Genomic DNA, 27,325 nt, shown 5'->3' on the forward strand with positions numbered 1-27,325 from the left:
AACTTCTGTAATTATTACTTTTTTCCATAATATTTAATTAATTAATTTAAGAAGATGAAATAAATACTTTGAGAAAAGTGTAAAGGATACAAAAGGTGCATAGTTTAGGCAAAAAAATAAAAAATAAAAAATCAAGTGATGCCTTAATTGCTGAGGTATTTAATGTTATCCTAAATATACGTTTGAATCCTTAAAGGTTCAGTGTAATGGGAATATATTTTTTTAAAAAAATATTTTTCGTAAGGACAAAGATATCATTAGATAAAGAATTATTTTTTTTATCACATAGTAAGGTATTATCTATAAAAATTGAATTGATGAAAAACCAATACCTGTAATAAAGAACCTGTGAAAGGAAAACAGTATTTCAATAACCTTAAAAAAAACACAAATTATAATTAATAAAATATTATATTATTCTATATAAATTCATGAATTAAAGAAAAATTAAAAGTTGATGCACTTACTATTACGATTCTGAGCTTTCATGAACGAACCATTGTTACAAAATAAAGTTACAAAAAGTATGCCATTATATGAATTACACGAAAACAAACTTATTAAATAAATTAAAATGTACACATAAAATTGAAAAACAACAAAATATAACGTCAAAATCAACTATAAAGTCATTACATACCTCAAACATAATGTCAACATATGAAACCAACAATATTACATAAAGAGATTTAAAAATATAATTGTACTAATACATCACAATATATTCTACATAGAAATTAAAAAAAGTCTACAATACATGGAAAGCCTAGATCATTCAAGTTACAAAACATTAGAGAAACAATAGGAAACTATACTACTCCATTTTCGATCTTGATATTTTTTCTTAATATCCACAATGGGATATCATCATTGGGTGTGTGCGCAGGTGAAGCAAAATCTCTGGTAACTCGTGGAGCAACCACTTCAGTAGTAGTAGCTAAGACATTATCACTGCCTAAATCATCAGTTTTAGATTGCAAATCAGCAGCTTCACTGGAAAATTTATTAAATAAATCCTGCAATGATAACAAAACATATTAGTAAGATTAAATTATTCAATTTTTTAAAATAATACTTTAAATGAAAATTACCTGAGAAAGTGGTACAGAGGAGTCATCCTGTTCGACATCTTTAACAGTACATAGTCTTTTCTTCTAAGAATGAAGTTCCTTCACAAAATGAAAATTAAATTAAATTAAGTTAAAACAGTATAAATAAGGAATTTCAGCGTAAAATGTAAGTCATAATAGACTGAAATTAGGAAGCATACCACATTTTCAACACGACCATCACAAAACCTTTGTAGAGTATTATCATCAACACACTCTTTTTTGACACAGAATGATTGGTCAAACCTAAGAGATTGATCTTTAACACAACCAACTTTAAACAACACAACTTTGTCAATCAAAAGATCAAATTCTTTTGGTAGTACACTAGAATCACCGTTCTAAATAATTAAAAAACAAATATCAATTAATATAATAACCTTTTCTTATATGCATAAATAGACATATGCATGGTTGGAAAATTTACCTTATCATGACTTTCAAATAATTCAGTGCAAGATTTATTGATCAGTGTAGTGGCATCCCTGTCAAATAGAACGAAAGTAGTGAAATCCGTTTCATCAATTACTCACAACTTTAGCTTATACCTGAAATATAAAATACATAAAGGTTTACAAATTCTATCTATAATTTAATGAATATAATTAATAATTAATTAATAGTTAATTATTAACACAATAATAATTATAATTAATAATAAATAATTAATATAATAATACAATAAGTATTAAGTAATATGTAATATGTAATTAAAAATAAATTAAGGCAAATACAAGACTTTGATAACATGTTTGTTACATTTCTCACAAAAAAAATTTTGGAATTCGGGTAAACAACATTACCGCATAAGCAAGCAGTGTACCACAAATCGTCATCAGCTACAATATGTTTTATTGTAGCTAAGATAACAAAAGTGCTTTCCTATAAAAAGAAAAAAATGATCTTAAACTATTAATAATCCGTTTCAATAAACTGTTAAAAAACAATAGTAATACCTCTTTGCAATCTTTCAGGCCTTGAATAGTATTTTTATGAATGAAGCTGATGAATTCGTCCTCAACATTCTTTTTTCCATAATCACACAATTGACTAAGTCCATGTGTAGGTGAATCTGTACTTTCAATCATCCTACACATGTAAAAGTTGTGGTTAGAAAGGGTCATACATTTTAAGTATCGAATAACAATGCATTAAACTAACCTTTTCTTGAGTTCGGTTGCATCTTTAGACTGTATAATATATATTATTTTCGTACAGTCCAAGCAATTTTGTAGACAAACTTTGTCTACATTAAAATATAATGCATTGTTTTATAACAAAAATCATGTAAATACAATAATAAAATAAATTTTTTAAATAAATTACAAATTCATCACTTCACATACCCTGAAAAATCTTTACTTTAGCAAACTACACACTGATGATAATATTTTACAACTCTCCACATGACAGAAATGCATTGAGCTCATCAACATAGTTACCAAATAACGTACACTCCATGCGGTAGTTGTTGTAAATTAAAATTACAATTGTAAGAAAACATATTTTGGATTCGTTATGGTACATAATATTATCTTACCCATCAGCTTCAATAGAAATCACATTTAGCTTAGTTGATGACCCTGATCTATTCAACTCTCTTTCAGTTCCCACACCATTTAATATTCCAATAACATCTGTAAAAACATATTCATTTAAACACATGTCGACAAAAATCTGTTCAAGTAAAAGAATATTACTTACTGACTAAATAGTCAGTATCAAAACCAGGGGCCCTTAACACAGAAATTGGGGTGTAATGAGGTATTGCACATGAATCCAGATCATTACCAACACAGGTTACTTTGGTTCCAAACTACAAAATTATTTTGTATTGGTGACAGGTAGTGCGATAAGATCTTGAATTATTATACACAGTAAAGAAATTGAAGGAATAAACTGTATCCTTAAAAAATATCATTTTGAAATTTATAAATTAGAGTTCTTCTAAAAGAAACATGAATTCTATCACCCTGAAAGATAACAACAAACATTAAGCATGATTAATAAAAATTACATTAAACTATAGTACAAAAAAATATGAAAGAAAATGATAAAGTATTTTACATCTTTGTCTTGTATCACCATTTCCATGGAGAATGGAAACTTTGTTTTCTTGAAATCAGAAACAAACCACAAACATATAACCTTTGTTATCAGGATCCAATTTTCACTTTGTGGATTAACATCTTTGACACAATTTGTATTTTGTCTTAACACACACATTGTAAGGGTGACCTTTGAGTAAAAGGAAAATGTAGAATGCAATGATCAATGTGAAACACAAAACATATATATATATATATATACACTAAGGAAGTGGTACGAAATTATTTTCAAAAATATCAAAAAAACAACTTTACAATTTCAAATTGAAATAGCTAGGAAATGTAAGAAAACATAATAAAAGTATAAGAGTATTGTGAGACAAAAAAACAAACATTCCAATTTTCAAATGCGATATAGTTTTAGCTAAGAATAAACATGAATTTAGTTCAAATATGTCATAAGACAAAAATAATCATAAATAACATGAAATAAATATACAAGTAATGAAAAAAAATTAAGTTTCAAAATGTTAAATGAATGACAAAAAACGAAGTTAAGCATGTCAGGTTTCATACATAAGAGATTAAGCATATAAAAAATCGAAACTTTAAAACGTGCAAACAATTTTGCTTTTAGATTCAAAAAAACATGTTTCTACTTTCAGCATTGCGATTAATGAAATTGTTGTTTGACTTTTAAAACATCAAAAGTGCATGAATATAAAAGTCAGGTTGCATAAAGAAAACATTTGAACAGACATGTATGTATATAAACAATAAACAATCACACTAAACAATTCAACGTCCAAGCAATGTGTCCAAAAAATGAAACACAAAGTACAACATTTTTTAAATTCCTAGCGTGATCTAAAAACCCTATTATGTAAAAAAAAATGGAATTTTAGGTAGGTTTGTTTAGGACATTTGCAAAAAAGGATTCTTGTTTAGCAAAAAAAAACCCTTGCTTTGAAATTTTTGAAATAATACACAGATTGCTAGAATACACAGATGCAGAACATAGACATAACAAGGTGGAAACCATAACTGGGAAATCTTACCAATTTCATTTAACCATACACTCTTGCTTTTCCATGCGGAAGAAAGAGGAAAAAAAATCTTTCCTTAGTGCTTGATATACTGGGGAATCAGTTTGAAAACATGAAAATTAAGAAACAAAGCTATAAAAGTAGCGATGGCGTTCACAGATTACTGAAAACGTAAAGAAATCAAAGAGGAGAAAAAGTGAGATAGAAAGCACAAAGATCAACATTAATGACTTAACATAATCAGATGATAAAAACAAAAGAACCAAATGAAAGAAAGTCGGTAGAAGTATAAAATCAGATCTAACATTACTGGAAGTACAAAATGATATTTGAAAAATGATAACCTTTTAATACTTCCTTTGCAAAACGTGAAAACGAAGATACAAACCAATGAAAGTAGCGGTGGCGTTGACGAATTACTAAAAACAGCATAGAAATCAAAGAAGAGAAAAACTTTGATTCAAAGAGCACAAAACAACATCAATGGCTTAAGCCAATAAGGTAATACAAACAAAAAAGCAAATGCAACGCACGCGAGTAAAGGTTTAAAATCATATCTAAGTTTACTGAAAGTAGAAAATGGGAATGTCAAATCCAAAATTTTTAGAGAAAGTGTTTTGAATCAAATGGGATATCTGCGTAAAAATGAAATCAACACATCCTGTGCAAACATGAAAATGAAGAAACAAACCTATCTTTGACTTGAATACATTAAAAATATAAATTTTCTTAACACTTTCTCTGAAAAAAGACAAAAGATGAAACCTTTATCCCCTTTCCGTCTTATTGTTAACCACACACTTCCTGTGGTCCTACCTTGACTATTAACAACACAAACCAAAACAAAAATAAAGGTCTTATGCGGTAAACGATGGACATAAAACAGGTTCTTTATCCAACAAAAAGAATCACTTCCATTCAATGGACAATTTTGAGGATATAAAAAATGAGAATGAATGAACTTTACATCGAGTTGAAAAAAGGACAATAAATGAAGTATTGCAGAAAACCACAATGAGTAAACTATTGAATGAGTTGAAAAACTAAAATGAATGAAAAATTACATTTATTTAATGATATTTGATATTTATAAATTTTCAATTAACTTTTATAAATTAAAATAACTTCTATTTGTGTAAAACATTAAATCATTTAGATTTTGTATTTATTTAGGATTTTGAAAGCTTTAGAAATATTATTTATTTTAGATTATTATTTAAGTAGGAAATAAAATTATTTAGGATTTTTATTTATTTGGCACTTTGAAAAACATAGATATTTGATATTTATTTAATGAATGAAAAATTACATTTATTTAATGATATTTGATATTTATAAATTTTCAATTAACTTTTATAAATTAAAATAACTTCTATTTGTGTAAAACATTAAATCATTTAGATTTTGTATTTATTTAGGATTTTGAAAGCTTTAGAAATATTATTTATTTTAGATTATTATTTAAGTAGGAAATAAAATTATTTAGGATTTTTATTTATTTGGCACTTTGAAAAACATAGAAGTTGAATTAATTTATATTTTTAACTAATAATAATAAATAATAATAAAACGAAAGATAATAATACACAAACACAATTACGTCTTAAACCTTTTCAAACTTGAAAAAAAAGCACAAAATTGGATACATGCAGATGAACAAATTGCAAAGAATATGAGATGAACAGAAGAAAACGAAAGCGAAATATTTGCACAAACAAAGAAAATGCTAAATAATAGTAATAGTAATAATGGACATTTTATATGAATAAGAATGGTAATTAATGATATTGAAATTGTAAATTTTGAAAATATGAAAGAATAAATAAAAATAATTAATAATAATAATATTAATAATAAATAATAATAAAACAAAATTCAATCATACACCAACACAATGACCTCTTAAACCTTTTCAAACTTGAATCAAATGCTAAATAATAGTAATAATGGACATTTTATATGAATCAGAAAGGTAATTAATGATGTTGAAATTGTAAATTTTGAAAATCTAAAAAATTAAATATTTGAAGAGTAATAATAATTAGAATAATAATATTGGAATTGTAAAATAAGTGTGCAGCAGAAGTCAGAAAAAAAAAGATATGAATCAAAAAGGTAATTAATGATCTTTGAATTGTAAATTTTGAAAATATGAAAGAATAAATAATAAAAAATTAATAATAATAATAATAAATAATAATAATAAATAGTAATAATAAATAATAATAATAAATAATAATAATAATAAATAATAATAATCAATAATAATAAAATGAAAGTTAATACTACACAAACACAATTACCTCTTAAAACTTTTCAAACTTGAATCAAAAGCACAAAACTGGATACATACAGATGAACAGATTGCAAAAAAGTATGAGACGATCATAAAAAAGCGAAAGCGAAATATTTGCACAAACAAAGAAAATGCTAAATAATAGTAATAGTAATAATGGACATTTTATATGAATCAGAAAGGTAATTAATGATATTGAAATTGTAATTTTTGAAAATCTGGAAGAATAAATAAAAATAATTAATAATAATAATAAATAATAATAATAAAATGAAAGTTAATCATACACAAAAATAATTACCTCTTAAACCTTTCAAACCTTGAATCAAAAGCACAAAATTGGATACATGTAGATGAACAGATTGCAAAAAATATGAGATGAAAAGAAGTAAACGAAAGTGAAATATTTGCACAAACAAAAAAAATGCTAAATAATAGTAATAGTAATAGTAATAATGAACATTTTATATGAATAAGAAAGGTAATTAATGATATTGAAATTGTAAATTTTGAAAATCTGAAAGAATAAATAAATAAATAAATAATAATAAATAATAATAAAACAAAAGTTAATCACACACAAACACAATTACCTCTTAAACCTCTTCAAACTTGAATCAAAAGCACAAAATTGGATACCTGTAGATGAACAAATTGCAAAAAATATAAGATGAATAGAAGAAAACGAAAGCGAAATATTTGCACAAACAAAGAAAATGTTAAATAATAGTAATAGTAATAATGGACATTTTATATGAATCAGAAAGGTAATTAATGATCTTGGAATTGTAAATTTTGAAAATCTGAAAGAATAAATACAAATAATTAATAATAATAAAATGAAAGCTAATAATACACAAACACAATTACCTCTTAAACCTTTTCAAACTTGAATCAAAAGCACAAAATTAGATACCTGCAGATGAACAGAAGAAAACGAAAGCGAAATATTTGCACAAACAAAGAAAATGCTAAATAATAGTAATAGTAATAATGGACATTTTATATGAATCAGAATGGTAATTAATGATATTGAAATTGTAAATTCTGAAAGAATAAATAAAAATAAATAATAATAATAAGAAGAAGAAATAATAATAATAATAATAATAAATAATAATAAAGCAAAAGTCAATCATACACCAACACAATGACCTCTTAAACCTTTTCAAATTTGAATCAAATGCTAAATAATAGTAATAATGGACATTTTATATGAATCAGAAAGGTAATTAATGACGTTGAAATTATAAATTTTGAAAATCTGAAAAATTAAATATTTGAAAAGTAATAATAATAATAATAATAATAATAATAATGGAATTGGAAATAAGTGTGTAGCAAAAGTCAGAAAAATAATATATAAATCAGAAAGATAATTAATGATCTTGGAATAGTAAATTTTGAAAATATGAAAAAATAATTAATAATAATTATTAATAATAATAAAATGAAAGTTAATAATACACCAACACAATTACCTCGTAAACCTTTTCAAACTTGAATCAAATACTAAATAATAGTAATAATGAACATTTTATATGATTCAGAAAAGTAATTAAAGATATTGGAATTGTAAATTTTGAATATGAATATTAATATTAATATTAATATGGATACATTATGAAATGTTAATATTAATATTAATATGGATAGATTATGAAATATTAATATTAATATTAATATGGATACATTATGAAATATTAATAATATAGAATCATAATAACCATTCCAAAATATTAAAGACAATAAATTGAATTTGAAATATAATATAATGCGAATAATATTAATGTAAATTTTTTTTTATGAAGAATACATTAATGCGAATATAAAATTAAATACATTAAATATACTAAATTGAAGAATAACTTTTTATGAAGGTTAATTTGTTTATGGCAACACATTATTATAAAAAAATAACACACATTTCATTTATCTTTTCAAAGTAAACTATAAAGCAACAGATTGAAATAAAAAATACAAAATAACATGCATAAAATATTTAATATGAAATTATATAATTTGACCATGTATGTAAACAAAACTTGATTACTAAGCTAAAGTAAACAAAATTAATTTTCTCTAGTGGACATTACAACAATTTGCAAATTACATAATACAAATTGAATCTCTATAATCAGAACATTGTCATTGGCAACTTAAATTCAGAAGAACAAAATCTTGACTTTTCACAGCACAAACAACACCATCATATGAATTGGGGTTACTCCACTATGAAAGATCAATTTGTCGCTTTCACAAAGTGCATGGATCTGACAAAATTCCCTATCCAGAACCAAATTTAACCGAAACTTTTGGAGGTGGCCTTGTCAGAATTTTGCAATTTACTTCACTCTTATGTCGATGAAGGACAACATACTTTAACCTGCTTTTCCGAATGTAATTGACAATAGCAAAAGGAAGATCCTAAAAGCAAATAAACACATGTATAAATACAAATAATGAAGTAATATGAAGTAAGATTTTTTTTTTTTGAAATTAAGCAATTAAAAATTACCTAATGACTGGAATGACAAAGATAATGTGATAGTACTATAGTGAAATGAACATAAGAACCCTCAATGAGAGGAACACGATTTTGGAGATGATCATAAAATTTGTCTACGAATGAGGAAGTCGATTATGCCTTAAACCAAGTAAACTTAGAACAGTTATTTCCAACATAATCAAAATAATGGACATAATAAAATAGACAAAATAATACCAGCTTGAAACCGTGATGCCATTTTATTGAGTCTTGGGACTGTTTTTCAGAAGAAAGAATTCAAACCAAAGAGAAATGTCACAAAAATCGTATAAAGAAAAACATTAAGGATGAAAAGCTAACATCTTTAAAAAAAGAACTTGAACATTCGCTTCATATTAAAAAAATATAAGAGTAAAAAATAACTCCATTAAAAACGTATAAATAGAAACATTAAGCATGAAAAATAAACATATTTAACAAAAGAACATCAACATTTGTATCGAAAAATTCATTTGGTTCTTGAACATACGATGGATATGAAGGAAAATCCATTCCACTACCCGTTGTTGCACAGACTAAAATATACATGGGAAAAAGGTGTAAAAGAGTTTAAAAGAAAGTTTAACAACAAAAAGGAGATTTCATTGAGACGTAGTCCAAGCCATAAGAAGCCAAAAAAAATACCCATTAACGATTAAATCAACAAAAAAATCAACAATGAGAACAACCATGCAGACAGAGGAAGGCAATGATTTCACCTTGGTGCTTGAACATACGACGGATATGAAGGAAAATCTATTCCACTACCGGTTGCTGCACAAAATGAAATATAGATGGAAAAAATGTGTAAAAAAGTTTTAAAAGAAAGTTTAACAACAAAAAGGAGATATCTTTAAGAGGAAGTTCAAACCCTACATACCCAAAAATAAAAAAAATCTTCATTAACGATTAAATCAGCAAAAAAATTAATAATGAAAACAACCATGCGGACAGAGAAAGGTAAATATTTCACCTTGATGCTTGAACATACCATGGATATGATGGAAAATTCATTCCACTACCGGTTGCTGCACAAATTGAAATATAGATGGAAAAAAGGTGTAAAAGGGTTAAAAAAGAAAGCTTAACAACAAAAAGGAGATATCTTTGAGACGTAGTCCAAGCCATAAGTAGGCAAAATAAAAATCTCCATTAACGATAAAATCAGCAAAAAAATCATGAAAACAACCATGCAGACAGAGGAAGGAAAGGATTTCACCTTGGTGCTTGAACAAACGATGGATATGAAGGAAAATCCATTCCACTAACGGTTGCTGCACAACCTGAAATATAGATGGAAAAAATGTGTAAAAAAGTTTTAAAAGAAAGTTTAACAACAAAAAGGAGATATCTTTAAGAGGTAGTCCAAACCATAAGTAGCCAAAAAAAGAAATCTCCATTAACGATTAAATCAGCAAAAAAATAAATAATAAAAAAAACCATGCAGACGAAGGAAGGAAAAGATTTCACCTTGGTGCTTGAACATACGATGGATATGAAGGAAAATTCATTCCACTATCGTTTGCTGCACAGACTGAAATATATAGGGAAAAAAGGTGTAAAAAAGTTTAAAAAATAAAGTTTAACATAAAAAATGAGATGTCTTTGAGAGGTAGTCCAAAGAATAAGTAGCCAAAAAAAGAATTCTCCATTAACGATTAAATCAACAAAAAAATCAATAATGAAAACAACCATGCAGACAGAGGAAGGAAAAGATTTCACCTTGGTGCTTGAGCATACGATGGATATGAAGGAAAATCCATTCCATACCCGTTGCTGCACACACCGAAATATAGATGGAAAAAAGGTGTAAAAAAGTTCAAAAAGAAAGCTTAACAACAAAAAGGAGATATCATTGAGAGGTTGTCCAAACCATAAGTAGCCAAAAAGAAATCTCCATTAACGATTAAATCAGCAAAAAAATCAATAATTGGAACAACCATGCGGATAGAGGAAAGAAAAGATTTCACCTTGGAGCTTGAACATACGCTGGATATGAAGGAAAATTCATTCCATTACCGGTTGCTCCACAAACTGAAATATATATGAAAAAAATGTGTAAAAAAGTTTAAAAAGAGAGTTTAACAACAAAAATGAGATGTCTTTAAGAGGTAGTCCAAATCATAAGTAGCCAAAAAGAGAATTCTCCATTAATGATTAAATCAACAAAAAAATCAATATTGAAAACAACCAAGCGGACAAAGGAAGGAAAAAGATTTGACCTTGGTAATTGAACATACGATGGATATGAAGGAAAATCCATTCCACTACCGGTTGCAGCACATACTGAAATATAGATGGAAAAAAGGTGTAAAAATGTTTAAAAAGAAAGTTTAACAACAAAAAGGATATGTCTTTGAGAGGAAGTCCAAACCCTAAGTAGACAAAAATAAAATTCCCCATTAACGATTTAATCAACAAAAAAATCAATAATGAAAACAACCCTACGGACAAAGGAAGGAAATGATTTACCCTTGGTTCTTGAACATACGATGTATATGAAGGAATATCCATTCCACTACCGGTTGCTGCACAGACTGAAATATAGATCGAAAAAAGGTGTAAAAAAGTTTAAAAAGAAAGTTTAACAACAAAAAGGAGATATCTTTTAGAGGAAGTCCAAATCCTACGTAGCCAAAAAAAAAAAATTCTTCATTTGCGATTAAATCAACAAAAAAATCAATAATGAAACCAACCATGCGGAGAGAGAAAGGAAAATATTTAACCATGATGTTTGAACATACCATAGATATGAAGGAAAACCATTCCACTACCGGTTGCTGCACAGATTCAAATATAGATGGAAAAAAGTGTAAAACAGTTTAAAAAGAAAGTTTATCAACAAAAAGGAGATATCTTTCAGACATAGTCCAATCCATAAGTAGGCAAAATAAAAATCTACATTAACGATTAAATCAGCAAAAAAATCAACAATGAAAACAACCATGCGGACAAAGGTAGAAAGGATTTCACCTTGGTGCTTGAACATACTATGGATATGAAGGAAAAACCATTCCACTAACGGTTGCTGCACAAACTGAAATATAGATGGAAAAAATGTGTAAAAAAGTTTTAAAAGAAAGTTTAACAACAAAAAGGAGATATCTTTAAAAGTAGCCAAAGAAAGAAATCTCCATTTACGATTAAATCAGCCAAAAAATAAATAATGAAACAACCATGCGGACAAGGAAGGAAAAGATCTCACCTTGGTGTTTGAACATACGATGGATATGAAGGAAAATTCATTCCACAACCGGTTGCTGCACAGACTGAACTATAGATGGAAAAAAGGTGTAAAAATTTTTAAAAAGAAAGTTTAACAACAAAAATGAGATATCTTTGAGAGGTAGTCCAAAGCATAAGTAGCCAAAAAGAGAATTCTCCATTAACAATTAAATCAGCAAAATAATCAACAATGAAAACAACCATGCGGACAGAGGAAGGAAAAGATTTCACCTTGGTTCTTGAACATAAGATGAATATGAAGGAAAATACATTCCACTACCGGTTGCTGCACAGACTGAAATGTAAATGGAAAAAATGTGTAAAAAATTTTAAAACGAAAGTTTAAAAAGAAAAAGGAGATATCTTTGAGAGGTAGTCCAAACCATAAGTAGCCAAAAAAAATCTCCATTAACAATTAAATTAGCAAAAAAATCAATAATGAAAACAACCATGCGGACAGTGGAAGGAAAAGGTTTCACCTTGGTGCTTGAACATACGATGGATATGAAGGAAAATCCATTCCACTACCGGTTGTTGCACATACTCAAAAGATAGATGGAAAAAAGGTGTAAAAAAGTTTAAAAAGAAAGTTTAACAACAAAAACAAGATATCTTTGAGAGGTAGTCCAAACCATAAGTAGCCAAAAAAAAATCCCCATTAACGATTAAATTAGCAAAAAAATCAATAATGAAAACAACCATGCAGACAGAGGAAGGAAAAGATTTCACTTTGGTGCTTGAGCATACGATGGATATGAAGGAAAATTCATTCCACTGCCGGTTGCTGCACAAACTGAAATATAGATGGAAAAAAAGTGTAAAAATGTTTAAAATGAAATTTTAACAACAAAAAGGAGATGTCTTTGAGAGGAAGTCCAAACCCAAAGTAGATAAAAATAAAATTCTCCATTAACGATTAAATCAACGAAAAAATAAAAAACGAAAACAAACATGCGGACAAAGGAAGGAAAGAATTTCAGCTTGGTGCTTGAACATACGATGGATATGAAGGAAAATCCATTCCACTACCGATTCCTACGCACACCGAAATATAGATGGAAAAAAGGTGTAAAAAAGTTTAAAAAGAAAGTTTAACATCAAAAAGGAGATATCATTGAGAGGTAGTCCAAACCATAAATAGCGAAAAAGAAATCTCCATTAACAATTTAATCAGCAAAAAAATCAATAATTGGAACAACCATGCAGACAAAGGAAAGAAAAGATTTCACCTTTGAGCTGGAACATACGCAAGCAAAATTCATTCCACAACCAGTTGCTGCACATACTGAAATATAGATGGAAAAAAGGTGTAAAAAAGTTAAAAAAAAAAGTTTAACAACAACAATGAGATGTCTTTGAGAGGTAGTCCAAAGCATTAGTACCCAAAAATAGAATTCTCCATTAACGATTAAATCAGCAAAAAAAATCAATAATGAAAAGAACCATGCGGACAAAGGAATGAAAAGATTTGACCTTGGTAATTGAACATACGAGGGATATGAAGGAAAATCCATTCCACTACCGATTGCTGCATAGACTAAAATATAGATGGAAAAAAGGTGTACAAATGTTTAAAAAGAAAGTTTAACAATAAAAAGGATATGTCTTTGAGAGGAAGTTCAAACCCTAAGTAGACAAAAATAAAATTCCCCATTAACGATTTAATTAACAAAAAAGTCAATAATGAAAACAACCATGCGGACAGAGGACGTAAATGATTTCACCTTGGTGCTTGAACATACGATGAATATGAAGGAAAATCCATTCCACTACCGATTGCTGCAGACAACGTAATATAGATGGAAAAAGGGTGTAAAAAGTTTAAAAAGAAAGTTTAACAACAAAAATGAGATATCATTGAGAGGTAGTCCAAACCATAATTAGCCAAAAAGAAATCTCCATTAACGATTAAATCAGAAAAAAAATCAATAATTGTAACAACCATGGGGATAGAGGAAGGAAAAGATTTCACCTTGGAGCTTGAAGATACGTTGGATATGAAGGAAAATTCATTCCACGACCGGTTGCTGCATAGACTGAAATATACATGGAAAAAATGTGGAAAAAAGTTTTAAAAGAAAGTTTAACAACAGAAGTATCTTTGAGAGGTAGTCCAAACCATATGTAATTCTCCATTAACGATTAAATCATCATAAAAATCCATAATGAAAACAAAATCGTGCGGAAAAAAGAAGGAAAAGATTTCACCTTGATAATTGAACATACGATAGATATGAAGGAAAATTCATTCCACTACCGGTTGCTACACAGACTGAAATATAGATGGAAAAACAGTGTAAAAAGGTTTAAAAGGAAATTTTAACAACAAAAATTAGATGTCTTTGAGAGGTAGTCCAAACCATAAATAGCCAAAAACAGAATTCTCCATTAACGATTAAATCAGCAAAAAAATCAATAATGAAAACAACCGTGCGGACAAAGGAAGGAAAAGATTTCACCTTGGTGCTTAAACATATGATGGATATGAAGGAAAATTAATTCCACTACCGGTTGCTGCACAAATTCAAATATAGATGGAAAAAATGTGTAAAAAAGTTTTAAAAGAAAGTTTAACAACAAAAAGGAGATATTTTTGAGAGGAAGTCCAAACCCTAAGTAGACAAAATTAAAATTCCCCATTAACGATTAAATCAGCAAAAAAATCAATAATGAAAACAACCATGCGGAGACGGGAAGGAAAGGATTTCACCTTGGTGCTTGAACATACGATGGATATGAAGGAACATCCATTCCACTACCTGTAGCTGCACAAACTGAAATATAGATGGAGAAAATGTGTAAAAGAGTTTAAAAAGAAATTTTAACAACAAAAAAGAGATATCTTTTAGAGGTATTCCAAACCATAAGTACCCAAAAAGAAATCTCCATTAACGATTAAATCAGCAAAAAAATCTATAATTGGAAGAACCGTGCAGAAAGAGGAAGGAAAAGATTTCACCTTGGTGCTTGAACATACGATGGATATGGAGGAAAATCCATTCCACTACCGGTTGCTGCACAGACTGAAATATAGATGGAAAAAAAGTGTAAAAAAGTTTAGAAGGAAAGTTTAACAACAAAAATGAGATGTCTTTGAGAGGTAGTCCAAAGCATAGGTAGCCAAAAAGAGAATTCTCCATTAACGATTAAATCAGAAAAAAATTTAATAATGAAATAAACCATGCGGTTAGAAGAAGGAAAAGATTTCACGTTGGTGCTTGAATATACGATGGATATGAAGGAAAATTCATTCCATTACCAGTTGCTACACAGACTGAAATAAAGATGGAAAAAAGGTGTAAAAAGGTTTAAAAAGAAAGTTTAACAACAAAAAGGAGATATCTTTGAGAGGTAGTCCAAACCATAAGTAGCCAAAAAGAAATCTCCATAAACGATTAAATCAGCAAAAAAAATCAATAATTGGAACAACAGGAAGGAAAAGATTCCACCTTGGAGCTTGAACATACGCTGGATATGAAGGAAAATTCATTCCATTACCTGTTGCTGCATAGACTAAAATATATATTGGAAAAATGTGTAAAAAAGTTTTAAAAGAAAGTTTAACAACAAAAAGAAGATATCATTGAGACGTAGTCCAAACCATAAGTAGCCAAAAAAAAGAATTCTCCATTAACGATTAATTCAGCAAAAAAATCATTAGTGAAAACAACAATGCGGACAAATGAAGGAAAAGATTTCACCTGGGTGCTTGAACATACGATGGATATGATGGAAAATCCATTCCACTACCGGATGCTGCACAAACTGAGATATAGATGGAAAAAAGGTGTCAAAATGTTTAAAAAGAAAGTTTAACAAGAAAAAGGAGATGTGTTTGAGAGGAAGTCCAAACCCTAAGTAGACAAAAATAAAATTCTCCATTAACAATTAAATCAGCAAAAAAATCCATAATGAAAACAACCATGCGGACAAAGGAAGGAAAGGATTTTACCTTGGTGCTTGAACATACGCTGGATATGAAGGAAAATTCATTCCACTACCGGTTGCTGCATAGACAGAAATATAGATGGAAAAAATGTGTAAAAAAGTTTTAAAAGAAAGTTTAACAACGAAAAGAAGATATCTTTGAGAGGTAGTCCAAACCTTAAGTAGCCAAAAAAGGATATCTTCATTAACGATTAAATTAGCAAAAAAATCAATAATGAAAACAAACATGCGGACAAAATAAGGAAAAGATTTTCACGTTGGTGCTTGAACATACGTTGGATATGAAGGAAAATTCATTCCACTACCGGTTGCTGCACAGACTGAAATATCGATTGAAAAAAGGTGTAAAAAAGTTTAAAAAGAAAGTTTAACAACAAAAATGAGATGTCTTTTAGAGGTAGTCCAAAGCATAAGTAGCCAAAAAGAGAATTCTCCATTAACGATTAAATCAGCAAAAAAATCAATAATGAAGACAACCATGCAGACAGAGGAATGAAAATATTTCACCTTGGTGGTTGAACATACGATGGATATGAAGGAAAATCCATTCCACTACCGGTTGCTGCACAAATTCAAATATAGATGGAAAAAATGTGTAAAAAAGTTTTAAAAGAAAGTTTAACAACGAAAAGAAGATATCTTTGAGAGGTAGTCCAAACCTTAAGTAGCCAAAAAAGGATTTCTTCATTAACGATTAAATCAGCAAAAAAATCAATAAGGGAAACAACCATGCGTACAAAGGAAGGAAAAGATTTCACCTTGCTGCTTGAACATACGATGGATATGAAGGAAAATCCGTTCAACTACCGGTTGCTGCACAGACTGAAATATAGATGGAAAAAAGGTGTAAAAAAGTTTTAAAAGAAAGTTTAACAACAAAAAGAAGATATCTTTGAGAGGTAGTCCAAACCTTAAGTAGCCAAAAAAGGATTTCTTCATTAACGATTAAATCAGCAAAAAAATCAATAAGGGAAACAACCATGCGTACAAAGGAAGGAAAAGATTTCACCTTGTTGGTTGAACATACGATGGATATGAAGGAAAATCCGTTCAACTACCGGTTGCTGCACAGACTGAAATATAGATGGAAAAAAGGTGTCAAAAAGTTTAAAAAGAAATTTTAACAACAAAAAGTAGATGTCTTTGAGAGGAAGTCCAAACCCTAAGTAGCCAAAAATAAAATTCTCCATTAACGATTAAATCAGCAAGAAAGTCAATAATGAAAACAACCATGCGGACTGAGGAAGGAAAAGATTTTACTTTGGTTCTTGAACATACGATTGATATGAAGGAAAATTCATTCCACTACCGGTTGCTGCATAGACAAAAGAACAAGGCGAAATGTGAGAAAAAGTATAGAGCATACCTAGAGAAGAAGAAATCCAAGAAAGGGCGAAATATGCCCAGAGAAGAAGAAACCCAAGAAATGAAAATGCTTGAGAGAAACGAAAAGGCAACTAAATAAAGGTGGAATAGAAGAGAGAGAGTAATTGAGAGAAATGAATGAAAGAAACCAAAATAAAAGAAAGAGAAAGGCATAAATGAGAGGGGTTAAGGAAATGTGGGTGATAATAAAATGAGAGTTTTGTGACACGTGTAAGTTCTACAGCGTGACACTTCTAAGTTCTACAACATGGCACTTGTCACTCCCATAATGAGTTTGAGATTTCTATTCTGAGTTAAAATTTGAAATCTTTTCTTTTTGAATTTTTTTAAGAACTTACCCTGGAAGTGCCTTCTGTTTCTATTATAGATTAGGGTTTTTGGATGCTTATGTTTTGCTTCCACTCTAGAATAAAATAGGCACAAGCCTGATCTTAAAGCACGTAAGTGCATATTTCTTGGTTACAAACGAGGAACGAAAGGTTATATTGTTATGGACATACATTCTAGAGAGATTTATGTATCAAGGAATGTTATCTTTTATGAAACAAGTTTATGTAATTTGAAAGATAAAAATGGTCAGTTGGTTACTCAAGAAGGAAATGATTTCTTGAAGTATCTACATGATAATACTACGCAACTTGAAGTAGAAAGTCATGTTGAAGATAAAGATTAGAGAAAAAAATGAAAAAATGTTATTCATGATGACCTGAGGCAATCTATAAGGATTAGGAAAGCACCTTCTTATCTGGAAGATTATCATCATCAAATATTGGTTACATCGTGCAATAAGAATTTAAACACAAAGGTACTTTATCCTCTTGACTTTGTCATTTCATATAATAAGTTATCAGATAGATAGCTAAATTACACTTTATACATTTCATCACAAATCGAGCTACGGAGTTATGAAGAAGCAAAGACACACCCTGAATGGTTGAAGGTTGTGGAAGCATAAATAAAGGCACTTGAATCCAATAGAACCTGGGAAATCATGGACCTTCCTCTAAACAAAACTCTTATCGCATGTAAATACATAAATAAAATCAAGTGGAGTGCTTATGGAAATATTGATAGGTAGAAGGCAAGACTACTGTGAAGGGCTATACACAACGAGAAGGGATAGACTATATGGAGACCTATTCACGTGTTGCGAAACTCACTACCATGCAATGCATTCTTGCAGTTCCTTCCATCATGGATTGACACCTTGAACAGCTAGGCGTTAACAACGCTTTTCCACATGGTGACTTACAAAAAGAAGTTTACATGGATATACCCCCCGGGATCACCACTGAGAAAGAAAATCAGGTTTGCCGCTTGACTAAATCCTTATATGGTTTGAAGCAAGCCAGTAAGCAATGGTATGATAAACTTACTACTTTTCTTTACATGATTAATTTTACTCACTCAAAAGCAGATAACTCCTTCTTCATTAGAAAAACTGAAACTTCCTTTATAACATGTCTTATATATGTCGATGATATATTGATTGCGGTAAATAACATGAAAGAGATACAAGTTGTCAAAAGTTCCTTGAATCTAGCTTTTGAAATCAAAGACCTAGGACATTTGAAATTCCTTTTAGGTTTGGAGATTGCTAGAACAAGAAAAGGGATTCACATTTGTCAAAGAAAGTATGCTCTTGAGATTTTATCTGATGCGGGAATGACGGGAGCAAAACCAGGTACTACACCAATGGTTAAGAAAAATGAAAAGATTTTTTAACAAGTAGTTGTGCATGACATCTCCACATATCAAAGAATCATTGGACGTTTACCATACTTAGTAAACACAAGACATGATATCAGTTTTTTTGTGCAATGTTTTAGTCAATTTGTTCAAGCACCCACGAAACTGCACCACCAAGCTACACAGAGAGTTCTCAATTATATAAAGTTTTCTCCTGCTCAAGATATATTTTATCCAAAACATACTAATATCCAAATCAAAGCGTTTAAAGATTCTGACTGGGCATCTTGCATATCGACACGCCATTCAACTATTGATTTTTGTATTTTCCTTGGAGAATCATGAATATCATGGAAAACCAAGAAACAAAACACTGTGTCGAGATCTTCTTCTGAGGCGGAGTACCATGCATTAACAACAACATATTGTAAAGTTTAGTGGATCACATTCTTGATTGAGGATTCGCACATCACTACTCAATACAACAAATCTTTTCTATGATAGCCAATCTGCTAGACATATCGCCCAAAATCATAGTTTCTATGAGAGGAATAAACACCTTGACATAAATTGTTATGTGATAAGAGAAAGGCTTCAGCAATGGCTCTTCCATTTCTTCCCATAACCACTAAAGATCAACCTACATATCTTCTTACCAAGTCCCTTAAGAGTGATGATTTCCATAGGCTTCTTTTCAAGCTTGGTGTATTGAACATCCACCCACCAGCTTGAGAGGGAGTTTTGTGTTTTGGGCTTTTTAGTTTGTGCCTTGGATTAAACCCATCTTTTTGTCTTTAATGTTGTTTTAAATATGTGTGTTTTTTCATGTAGAACAAGTGTGTGTTTTTTTGCTTGAATAATAAAACCCTCTCATGTTCTTTCTCCTTCCTCCTGCTGCAATTCACTGTTCATCTCTTTCAATCCAAATTACCAATAATATGCAGAAAATCAAGATTTTTTTAGCAAAGAAACGCTGCTTGAGTGAATTTCTAAGTGTCTATTTTTCTGAGTCTTTTCTTGGCAAAGATGCTTCAAGTAGCGACTCTCTTCATCACTTATCTTGGGTCTCTCCTCCTCCAAGTGGCGTGACTACTCCATTACCTCCATGGATGTCTTCAAGTGTCTAAGTTTTCTATCCTTCCTATCTCATTCCATGTTTTCTAATTTTGTTAATTATATTCTCTTTTGAATACTTAATTTTGTTTGCACTTTATCCTTGTGCGACTCTTTTTTCTTTTCTCTTTGAAGAGAACCTTCACACTTGACCACTTGGTTAAGTTTGTGTCCAATGGAAATCCTTACTGAGTGAATCTAATAACCCAATGTGTGTGTCTACTAAATCAGCTCAAATCATGTGCTATTCAGAGCATGGCTTATTTTAAGCTTAAATTTGAGTGATTTATGCCTTTCAATTCCGCTTTACAATTCATTGCCAATTTCAATTCCGCTTTAAAATTTCTTGTAAATTTCAATTTTGCCTTTACCATTTCAATTTTAATTTTGCCTTTATAATTCCTTGTCAATGTCAATTCGGCTTACTAAATTCCTGTCATCTAAATTCCATATATGTTTGTCTTTTAAATATCCACTGCCTACTTTGCTTGAGTCTTATGTTCTTAATGTTCTAGGATTGTTTCCATTCGCCTTATTTGATTTTAATTGTGAAAAATTAAAAACAATTACAAGTTGTCTTAATAGTGGTTGATTTAATTCCAAACATAGAATGCAAGTGTTCACAAAAATTGAATCTGAGTCCAAAATTAATTTTAGAATTTGTAAAATGAATAAAAAATATGCCTGAGAAGAATATGAAATTTTATAAGAGTTGTGTCAACTTTCATTTGAATTAAATCTTTTCAAGTTTTGAACTTTTTTTAATTTAGAATTCTCTTTATTGGTAATAATTGTTGAATGAAGAGTGAACCTTATCCTTTTTCAACTCTTTTTCGTAAAAGGTCGAGTAATACACATGAGAAGAGTACATAAAATTTTATTGATCTAATTGTTTAAATTTTGTTTGTGCAAATATGTCTCGTATCATCCAGGGAATCATCCAAACCAACCCCTCCTCACAAGGCAAATCTCATTGTAGAACTTGAAGAGACTAAGAAGGACTTGGCTCAAAAAGAGGAGAGCGTGAGTCAAATGATGGAAAGGTTGCAAAGGTTAGAGGACTCACAAGATAGACAAAACCATGAAAGAAGATGGGGACCTAGAAAAGCAACAAGATATCATTTGCATTATGGGAGTCATGAAGAAGATGATGAAGATTGGAGAATGCAACACCATGGAGAAAGGCACCATCATCAACATCACAGGAAACCCATGTCTAATGTTAAATTACCTTCTTTTAATGTGAATTTTGATCCCAATGTATACTTAGGATGGGAAGCTAAAGTAGAACAAATTTTTAGTGTGTATGATGTAAATGAAAAACAACATGTAAAATTAGCTTCCCTAGAGTTTAAGGACTATACCATGCAATGGTGGCACAAAATTGTAATGGACATGGGCTGAACAATAGGGCAAATGTGATCTCTTGGAATGATCTAAAGTAATGTATGTGCGCGGTTTATTCCTCCTCATTATAGGAAGGAACTCTTGTTGAAGTTGCGACGACTTCGTCAAGGAAACATGAGTGTAGCTGAGTATTTTAAATATTTAGAGATAACCTTAACCAAAGCTAATATGTCTGATGAAAGTGATGAATCTAAGATAGCTAGGTTTGTGAGTGAGTTAAGGACAAAAATCCAAGATGTTGTAGAATTGCATGAATATTCCACTTTAGAAAAATTGGTTCGCTTGACCATCAAGGTAGAATCACAAATTTCAAAGAAAAACTCTTTTGAAAATGATCACAATGATGGTTTCTACAAAACATCTTGGAAAGACAAAACCAAATGAAAATTGAAAAATCTATTTCAAATTTTTCTAAAGAACTCACCCAATACAATAGGAACTCTAAGGATATACCTTATACTTCTACTCCTAAGTCTTCTACCAAAGCCTTAAATACAAAGTGTTTTAAATGTCTAGGTTTTGGGCATATTATTGTAAATTGCCTAAGTAGAAGAACCATGATGGTTAAAAGGGGGTAGTAGTAAGTGATCATAGCTCACAATCCTCTAAATCTAACTCCCATGTCTCTTCAAAAACCCCAAGTGAGGATGAATACGAAATACCATGTGAAGGTGATTTGTTAGTGGTGAGGTGAATGTTGGTGCAAGTTCAAAAACCTCTTGATGAAACTCAAAGAGAAAATATATTTCATACCTACAGCCTTATTAATAACATTTATGTTCCATGATTATAGATGAGGGAAGTTGTACTAATGTGGGAAGTACAATAGTGGTGGATAAACTTGGATTACCCACTATCTCTCATACAAAGCCCTCTAAATTACAATGGCCTAGTGAAGAGGGTGAATTAGTTGTCAATAAAAAATTCCTCATAGCCTTTGCCATTGGAAAGTATAAAGATGAGGTATTATATGATTTTGTGCCCATGGAAGCAACACATGTTCTTTTAGGAAGACTTTGGCAATATGATTAAAAAATTTACATGTACTAACAAAATTTCTTTTCACTTCCAAGGGCATAAGATAATAATAAAATCTCTCTCTCCAAGAGAAGTAAATGAGAATCAAATTAAAATGAAACAAAAGAGAGAAAAAGAAAAGAAAAAGAGAGAAACATAATAATGTCAAAACAGGCCTTCTCATCTCTCCCAAGGAAGTCAAAAAGGTAATGATGGCCTGAAAAGAAATATTTATAGCCTATCCACATAAATGTTTAAAATCTTATCCTTTTCCTTCTTCACCTTCAGATAGTTCTAATTGTTTGGAGTCTTTGTTAGAGGAATTCCCAGATGTTTTCCAAGATCCTCCTAAGGGTTTACCCCCTCTAAGAGGCATTGATTTTATTCCTGAAGCTTATTTACCAAATTGACCCGCATATAGAACCAATCCAGAAGAAACTAAAGAGATCCAAAAGGAAGTCGAGATATTATTAGAAAAGGGTTGGGTCCAAGACAACATGAGTGTTTATGCTATGCATGTCATTCTTTTTCCTAAAAGGAATGGGAGTTGGCGTATGTGTACAGACTATCGAACCATAAATAATATAACCATTAAGTATAGGCACCCCATTCCTAAATTAGATGACTTGTTAGACTAGTTACATGGGTCTCAAATATTTACCAAAAATTGATCTTAAAAGCGGGTATAATCAAATTCGAATTGAACCTGAAGATGAATGAAAAACCGCTTTCAAGACCGAATTTGGACTTTATGAGTGGATAGTCATGCCCTTTGGCTTAACCAATGCTTCGAGTACTTTCATGTGACTCATGCATCATGTCTTAAGACCTTTCATGGACAAGTTTATAGTAGTCTACTTTGGTGATATCCTCATATACAACTTGAACATAGAAGACCATAAATTGTGATGGGAGTTGATTTTAGATTGGCACATTTTATGGTGGCGCTTTGTTTATGAGTTTTTGATTTTAAGCAGAATGATGAGAAATCCAAAGAAGATTCTCACTGGACACAAACTTAACCAAGTGGTTAAGTAAGTGTGAAGGTTCACTTCTAGAGAGCAAAGAGAAAAACACAATATAAGGTGATGATGATGATGAGGTCCGAAAATTAAAGAGCATAAATGGAAAGACAAGCAATATAGAAACCAAAAAGGGGAAAAGAAGAACACATGATCGTAAAAAGGAAGGGAAATGGTGCATGGTGAAGAAAAGGAAAAGATGAAGAGATAAGAGAAAACTTATGGATGGTGAGAGTGTGGTCACGCCACTTGGAGGGGAAGAGACTCCAAGATGAGTGGTGAAGAGCCACCACTTGAGGTGTTGTGCACTCAAGATAAGACCCAAAGATAATAGGAGACTTAGCTCACTAAACACTCTGACAAAGTTTCTTTTCTATTCAAAATTCAATGTGTTAAATACATGAGGCAATACACTCTATTTATAGGAGAGAGTGTCTTGGAGAACAATATAGAAGGGTAGGGGTGTCATTTGTGAGAAGCCTTCTAGAAGGTAGGTCAAAGAAACCCTAAACCTAGAAGCACTTGTCATGAAAGGTAGGCTTGGCACAAGCCCAAATTACTAAGCACACCCTACTCTAGTTTATTCTTCTATTTGGAACCCCCAAAGTCAGTCCAATTTATTTACAAACATTTTTGTCTTATAAGAAGACCAGAAGAAAGAACATCTGATGCTCTGGTCTATGCCCAGTTCTTCTTCTGATGAGGTCCTTCCAATATTTGGTGGGACCTTGTCTTGTAAGCTGAGATGACTGATCAAAGTGTGAAATGCCTCTTGTGTCCTTGGTCATCTGCTTCGCTAATTAGGTTGTATCAAATTGCATGTTAGGAAAGTAATAGAAACCATTAGGAATGATTTTTGTATGTTAATCCTGAAAAATGTGTCTTTGCCATAGACCATGTTGAATTCTTAGGTTTTGTAGTTAGCTCCAAAGGAATACATGTAAATGAACAAAAGGTAGCAACAATTAGAAATGGGCCTACACCTGAAGTCAGAAGTTTTCATGGGTTAGCTAGTTTCTATAGATGGTTTGTGAAAGATTTTAGTACCATTGTTGCACCTCTCAATGAAAAAGTAAAGAAAGATGTAGTATTTAGATGGGGACAAGAACAAATTAAAGCTTTTGAAACTTTGAAAGATAAATTGAATAAATATCCCATTTTAACACTACCAAATTTTACTAAGTCATATGCAATAGAATGTGATGCGTCCAATAAAGACATTGGGGTTGTCCTTCTTCAAGAGGGCCACCCCATAACTTATTTTAGTGAGGAATTAAATGGAATTCATCTCAATTACTCAACTTATGACAAAGAGCTTTATGCTCTTGTTAGGGCTTTGTAAAACTTGTAGCATTACCTTGTGATACACAGTGATCATGAGTTTCTTAAATATTTGAAAAGCTAGAGCAAACTTAACAAGATACATGCTAATTAGGTAGAGTTTATTAAACAGTTTCCATATGTGATCAAATATAAGCAAGGAAAGTCAAATGTGGTAGCAGATGCTCTTTCTATAAGACATACCATGCTAAATTTTTTAAACACTCAATATTTGGGTTTTGATCACATTAAGGAAACTTATAAAGATGACCTTGGTTTTTCTCGTATCTTACAAGAGTGCTCAAAAGGAGCTCACAAAGACTTTTTTTTTTTGGAAGAAGGAAGGGTAAAGTTCCCCACAAAGACTATTTCATCCATGAAGATTTTCTTTTTAAAGAAAAAATACTTTGTCAAGATTTTCATGACGGGGTAGTCCCCTATCACGAATTTGCACAAGTGTCCGGTCGGGATAAGTTTTTCAATCTTATCTTTCACAGCTTGACATTCCTCGGTTGTATGACCATAGTTCTAGTGAGATCGACATTTTCGGGTCATGTTGGCATCGTTAGGTCTTGATACCTTCCTTGGGGAGGCAGGAGGTTGGCATTCAAAGCTTCCTCTAAAACCTGACCTCGATCAGTATTCAGGGGAGTGTAGTGCTGAAAGTGAGGCTCTCGAGCCTCCATGTTTTTTCCGAACGTAGATCGGTTACCCTTCTCTTTTCCCTTTCCTTTATCCTTTTCCCTCTCTGCCCCAGTCTTGATCCAGACTTGATTCCAGTAGTCCTGAAGTTCTTCAAGTTGTGTGAACTTTGTTGCTAGTCGATGTAACTCATCCATATCGGACGCTAATATTTAGCATAAGCTATAAGTAAAAGGACTCGATCGTGGTGTCGTTACCATATGGTGCATAGCCACCTCTGAACTCAGATTCTGGATATTAAGGGATATTTTGCTAAACGTCTCCATGAACACCCTAAGTGATTCTTCGTTCTCTTGGCATACATTCACGGGTGCTATGGAGGTTAGGTGATGTGGGCGAATTTTTTCGAACTATGTCCCAAACTTGGATGTTAAGCTTTTAAAGTAATCGATAGAATGTGGAGGAACCCTCGTAAACCAGCTAAGGGATCCTCCCTTCAGTGCTGTAAGGAACACCCGACATAAAACTGAGTCATCTCATGTAAACAAGCTCATATGAGTGGTGTAGTGTCCATGTGTTTGTCCGGATCTATGGTTCCCTCATACTGATCCATGTTTAGTCCCTTCCAGACTGGGGGTAGTTGAGTCCCCATGATCTCATTAGTAAAAGGGTGTCTCTTGGGTCCACCCATAGTGTCAAACATCTGGACGGATTGATTGATTCGCGACTCACTATTTTGGCTTTTGTTTCTAGTGAGTTAAGTCGTGATTGATAGTTCCTCTAGATTCTCCTCCTGTTGAGAAACCTTAGTATCACTCGGTGGCTTCTCAATTGAGTTGTTTAGGGTTAGTTGTCGCTTCATCTCTTCATTCTCCTTCCGGAGGACACGTATCTCCTCTTCATTTTTCTTCCTTATCTCGCTCATCTCTCTTTGTAGGGATAGGAGCAATGTCTTCTGCTCGACTTCATTCATTCTATCGTTAGACAAGTTTCTTGTTGATACCATTTGCTTTACTTTTGCTACTCTCTGGCCCCACGATGGGCACCAATTGTACTTGTAAGGGGCCTAGACAATACCTGTCACCGGTTGGACAATTGATTCTTCTCCCTCAGTTGTGCTTTCCTTTCTCTCCTTCTTCTCGTGTTCAGGCTTCGACTCTCGGCCGAGAGTGCACCTGCAAAAGGTTCTCCGATGCTGAAGTAAGTATTCGATATTTGGGTATTGTTAATGTAGTAATAACTATGTAGCACAGACACTGACACTAATACGACATGGACACGGATACGGAGATACGTAAAATCTCTAAAATGTAGGACACGGGAACACGAATCTATATATTATATAATTATGAATTATATAAATTGACAATAAAGATTTATGTGCATAAGTATGTTCCATATTATTTTTTGGAGCGGAAAGATGTTTTTCATGACTGGTTCACAAGGATTTGTTTCTTATTTTTATAATCATAATAACAATTTATACAATAAAGTTTGAATTTTGATAAAATTAATGTATTTTTCCTTTTT

The 27,325-nt window shown here is 31.0% G+C and overlaps 1 protein-coding gene across 1 annotated transcript; it reads right to left on the minus strand.

Annotated features, from left to right (window-relative positions):
* Positions 1–809: 809 nt before the first annotated feature.
* On the minus strand, positions 810–25,992 carry LOC150025597 (uncharacterized). Its single transcript, XM_090294127.1, has 8 exons — positions 25,780–25,992; positions 2,650–2,786; positions 2,066–2,198; positions 1,933–1,991; positions 1,537–1,594; positions 1,271–1,450; positions 1,092–1,154; positions 810–1,016 (listed from the first exon to the last, which is right to left on the minus strand). Exons 1-8 carry the CDS (start codon positions 25,990–25,992, stop codon positions 810–812), a joined length of 1,050 nt encoding a protein of 349 aa, XP_090150253.1.
* Positions 25,993–27,325: the final 1,333 nt, after the last annotated feature.

The sequence above is a fragment of the Phaseolus vulgaris genome, chromosome 8 (genome assembly GCF_051622355.1).
Source record: "Phaseolus vulgaris cultivar YP4 chromosome 8, ASM5162235v1, whole genome shotgun sequence".
Classification (NCBI taxonomy): Eukaryota; Viridiplantae; Streptophyta; class Magnoliopsida; order Fabales; family Fabaceae; genus Phaseolus; species Phaseolus vulgaris.

Coding starts and splice junctions, on each gene's coding strand:
- LOC150025597 (XM_090294127.1), bottom strand. CDS start 25,992: ATGGATGAGTTACATCGACTAGCAACAAAGTTCACACAACTTGAAGAA. Junction 1,451..1,536: donor TATTTGAAAGTCATGATAAG/GTAAATTTTCCA, acceptor TTAATTATTTAG/AACGGTGATTCTAGTGTACT. Junction 1,155..1,270: donor ATGGTCGTGTTGAAAATGTG/GTATGCTTCCTA, acceptor CTTCATTCTTAG/AAGAAAAGACTATGTACTGT.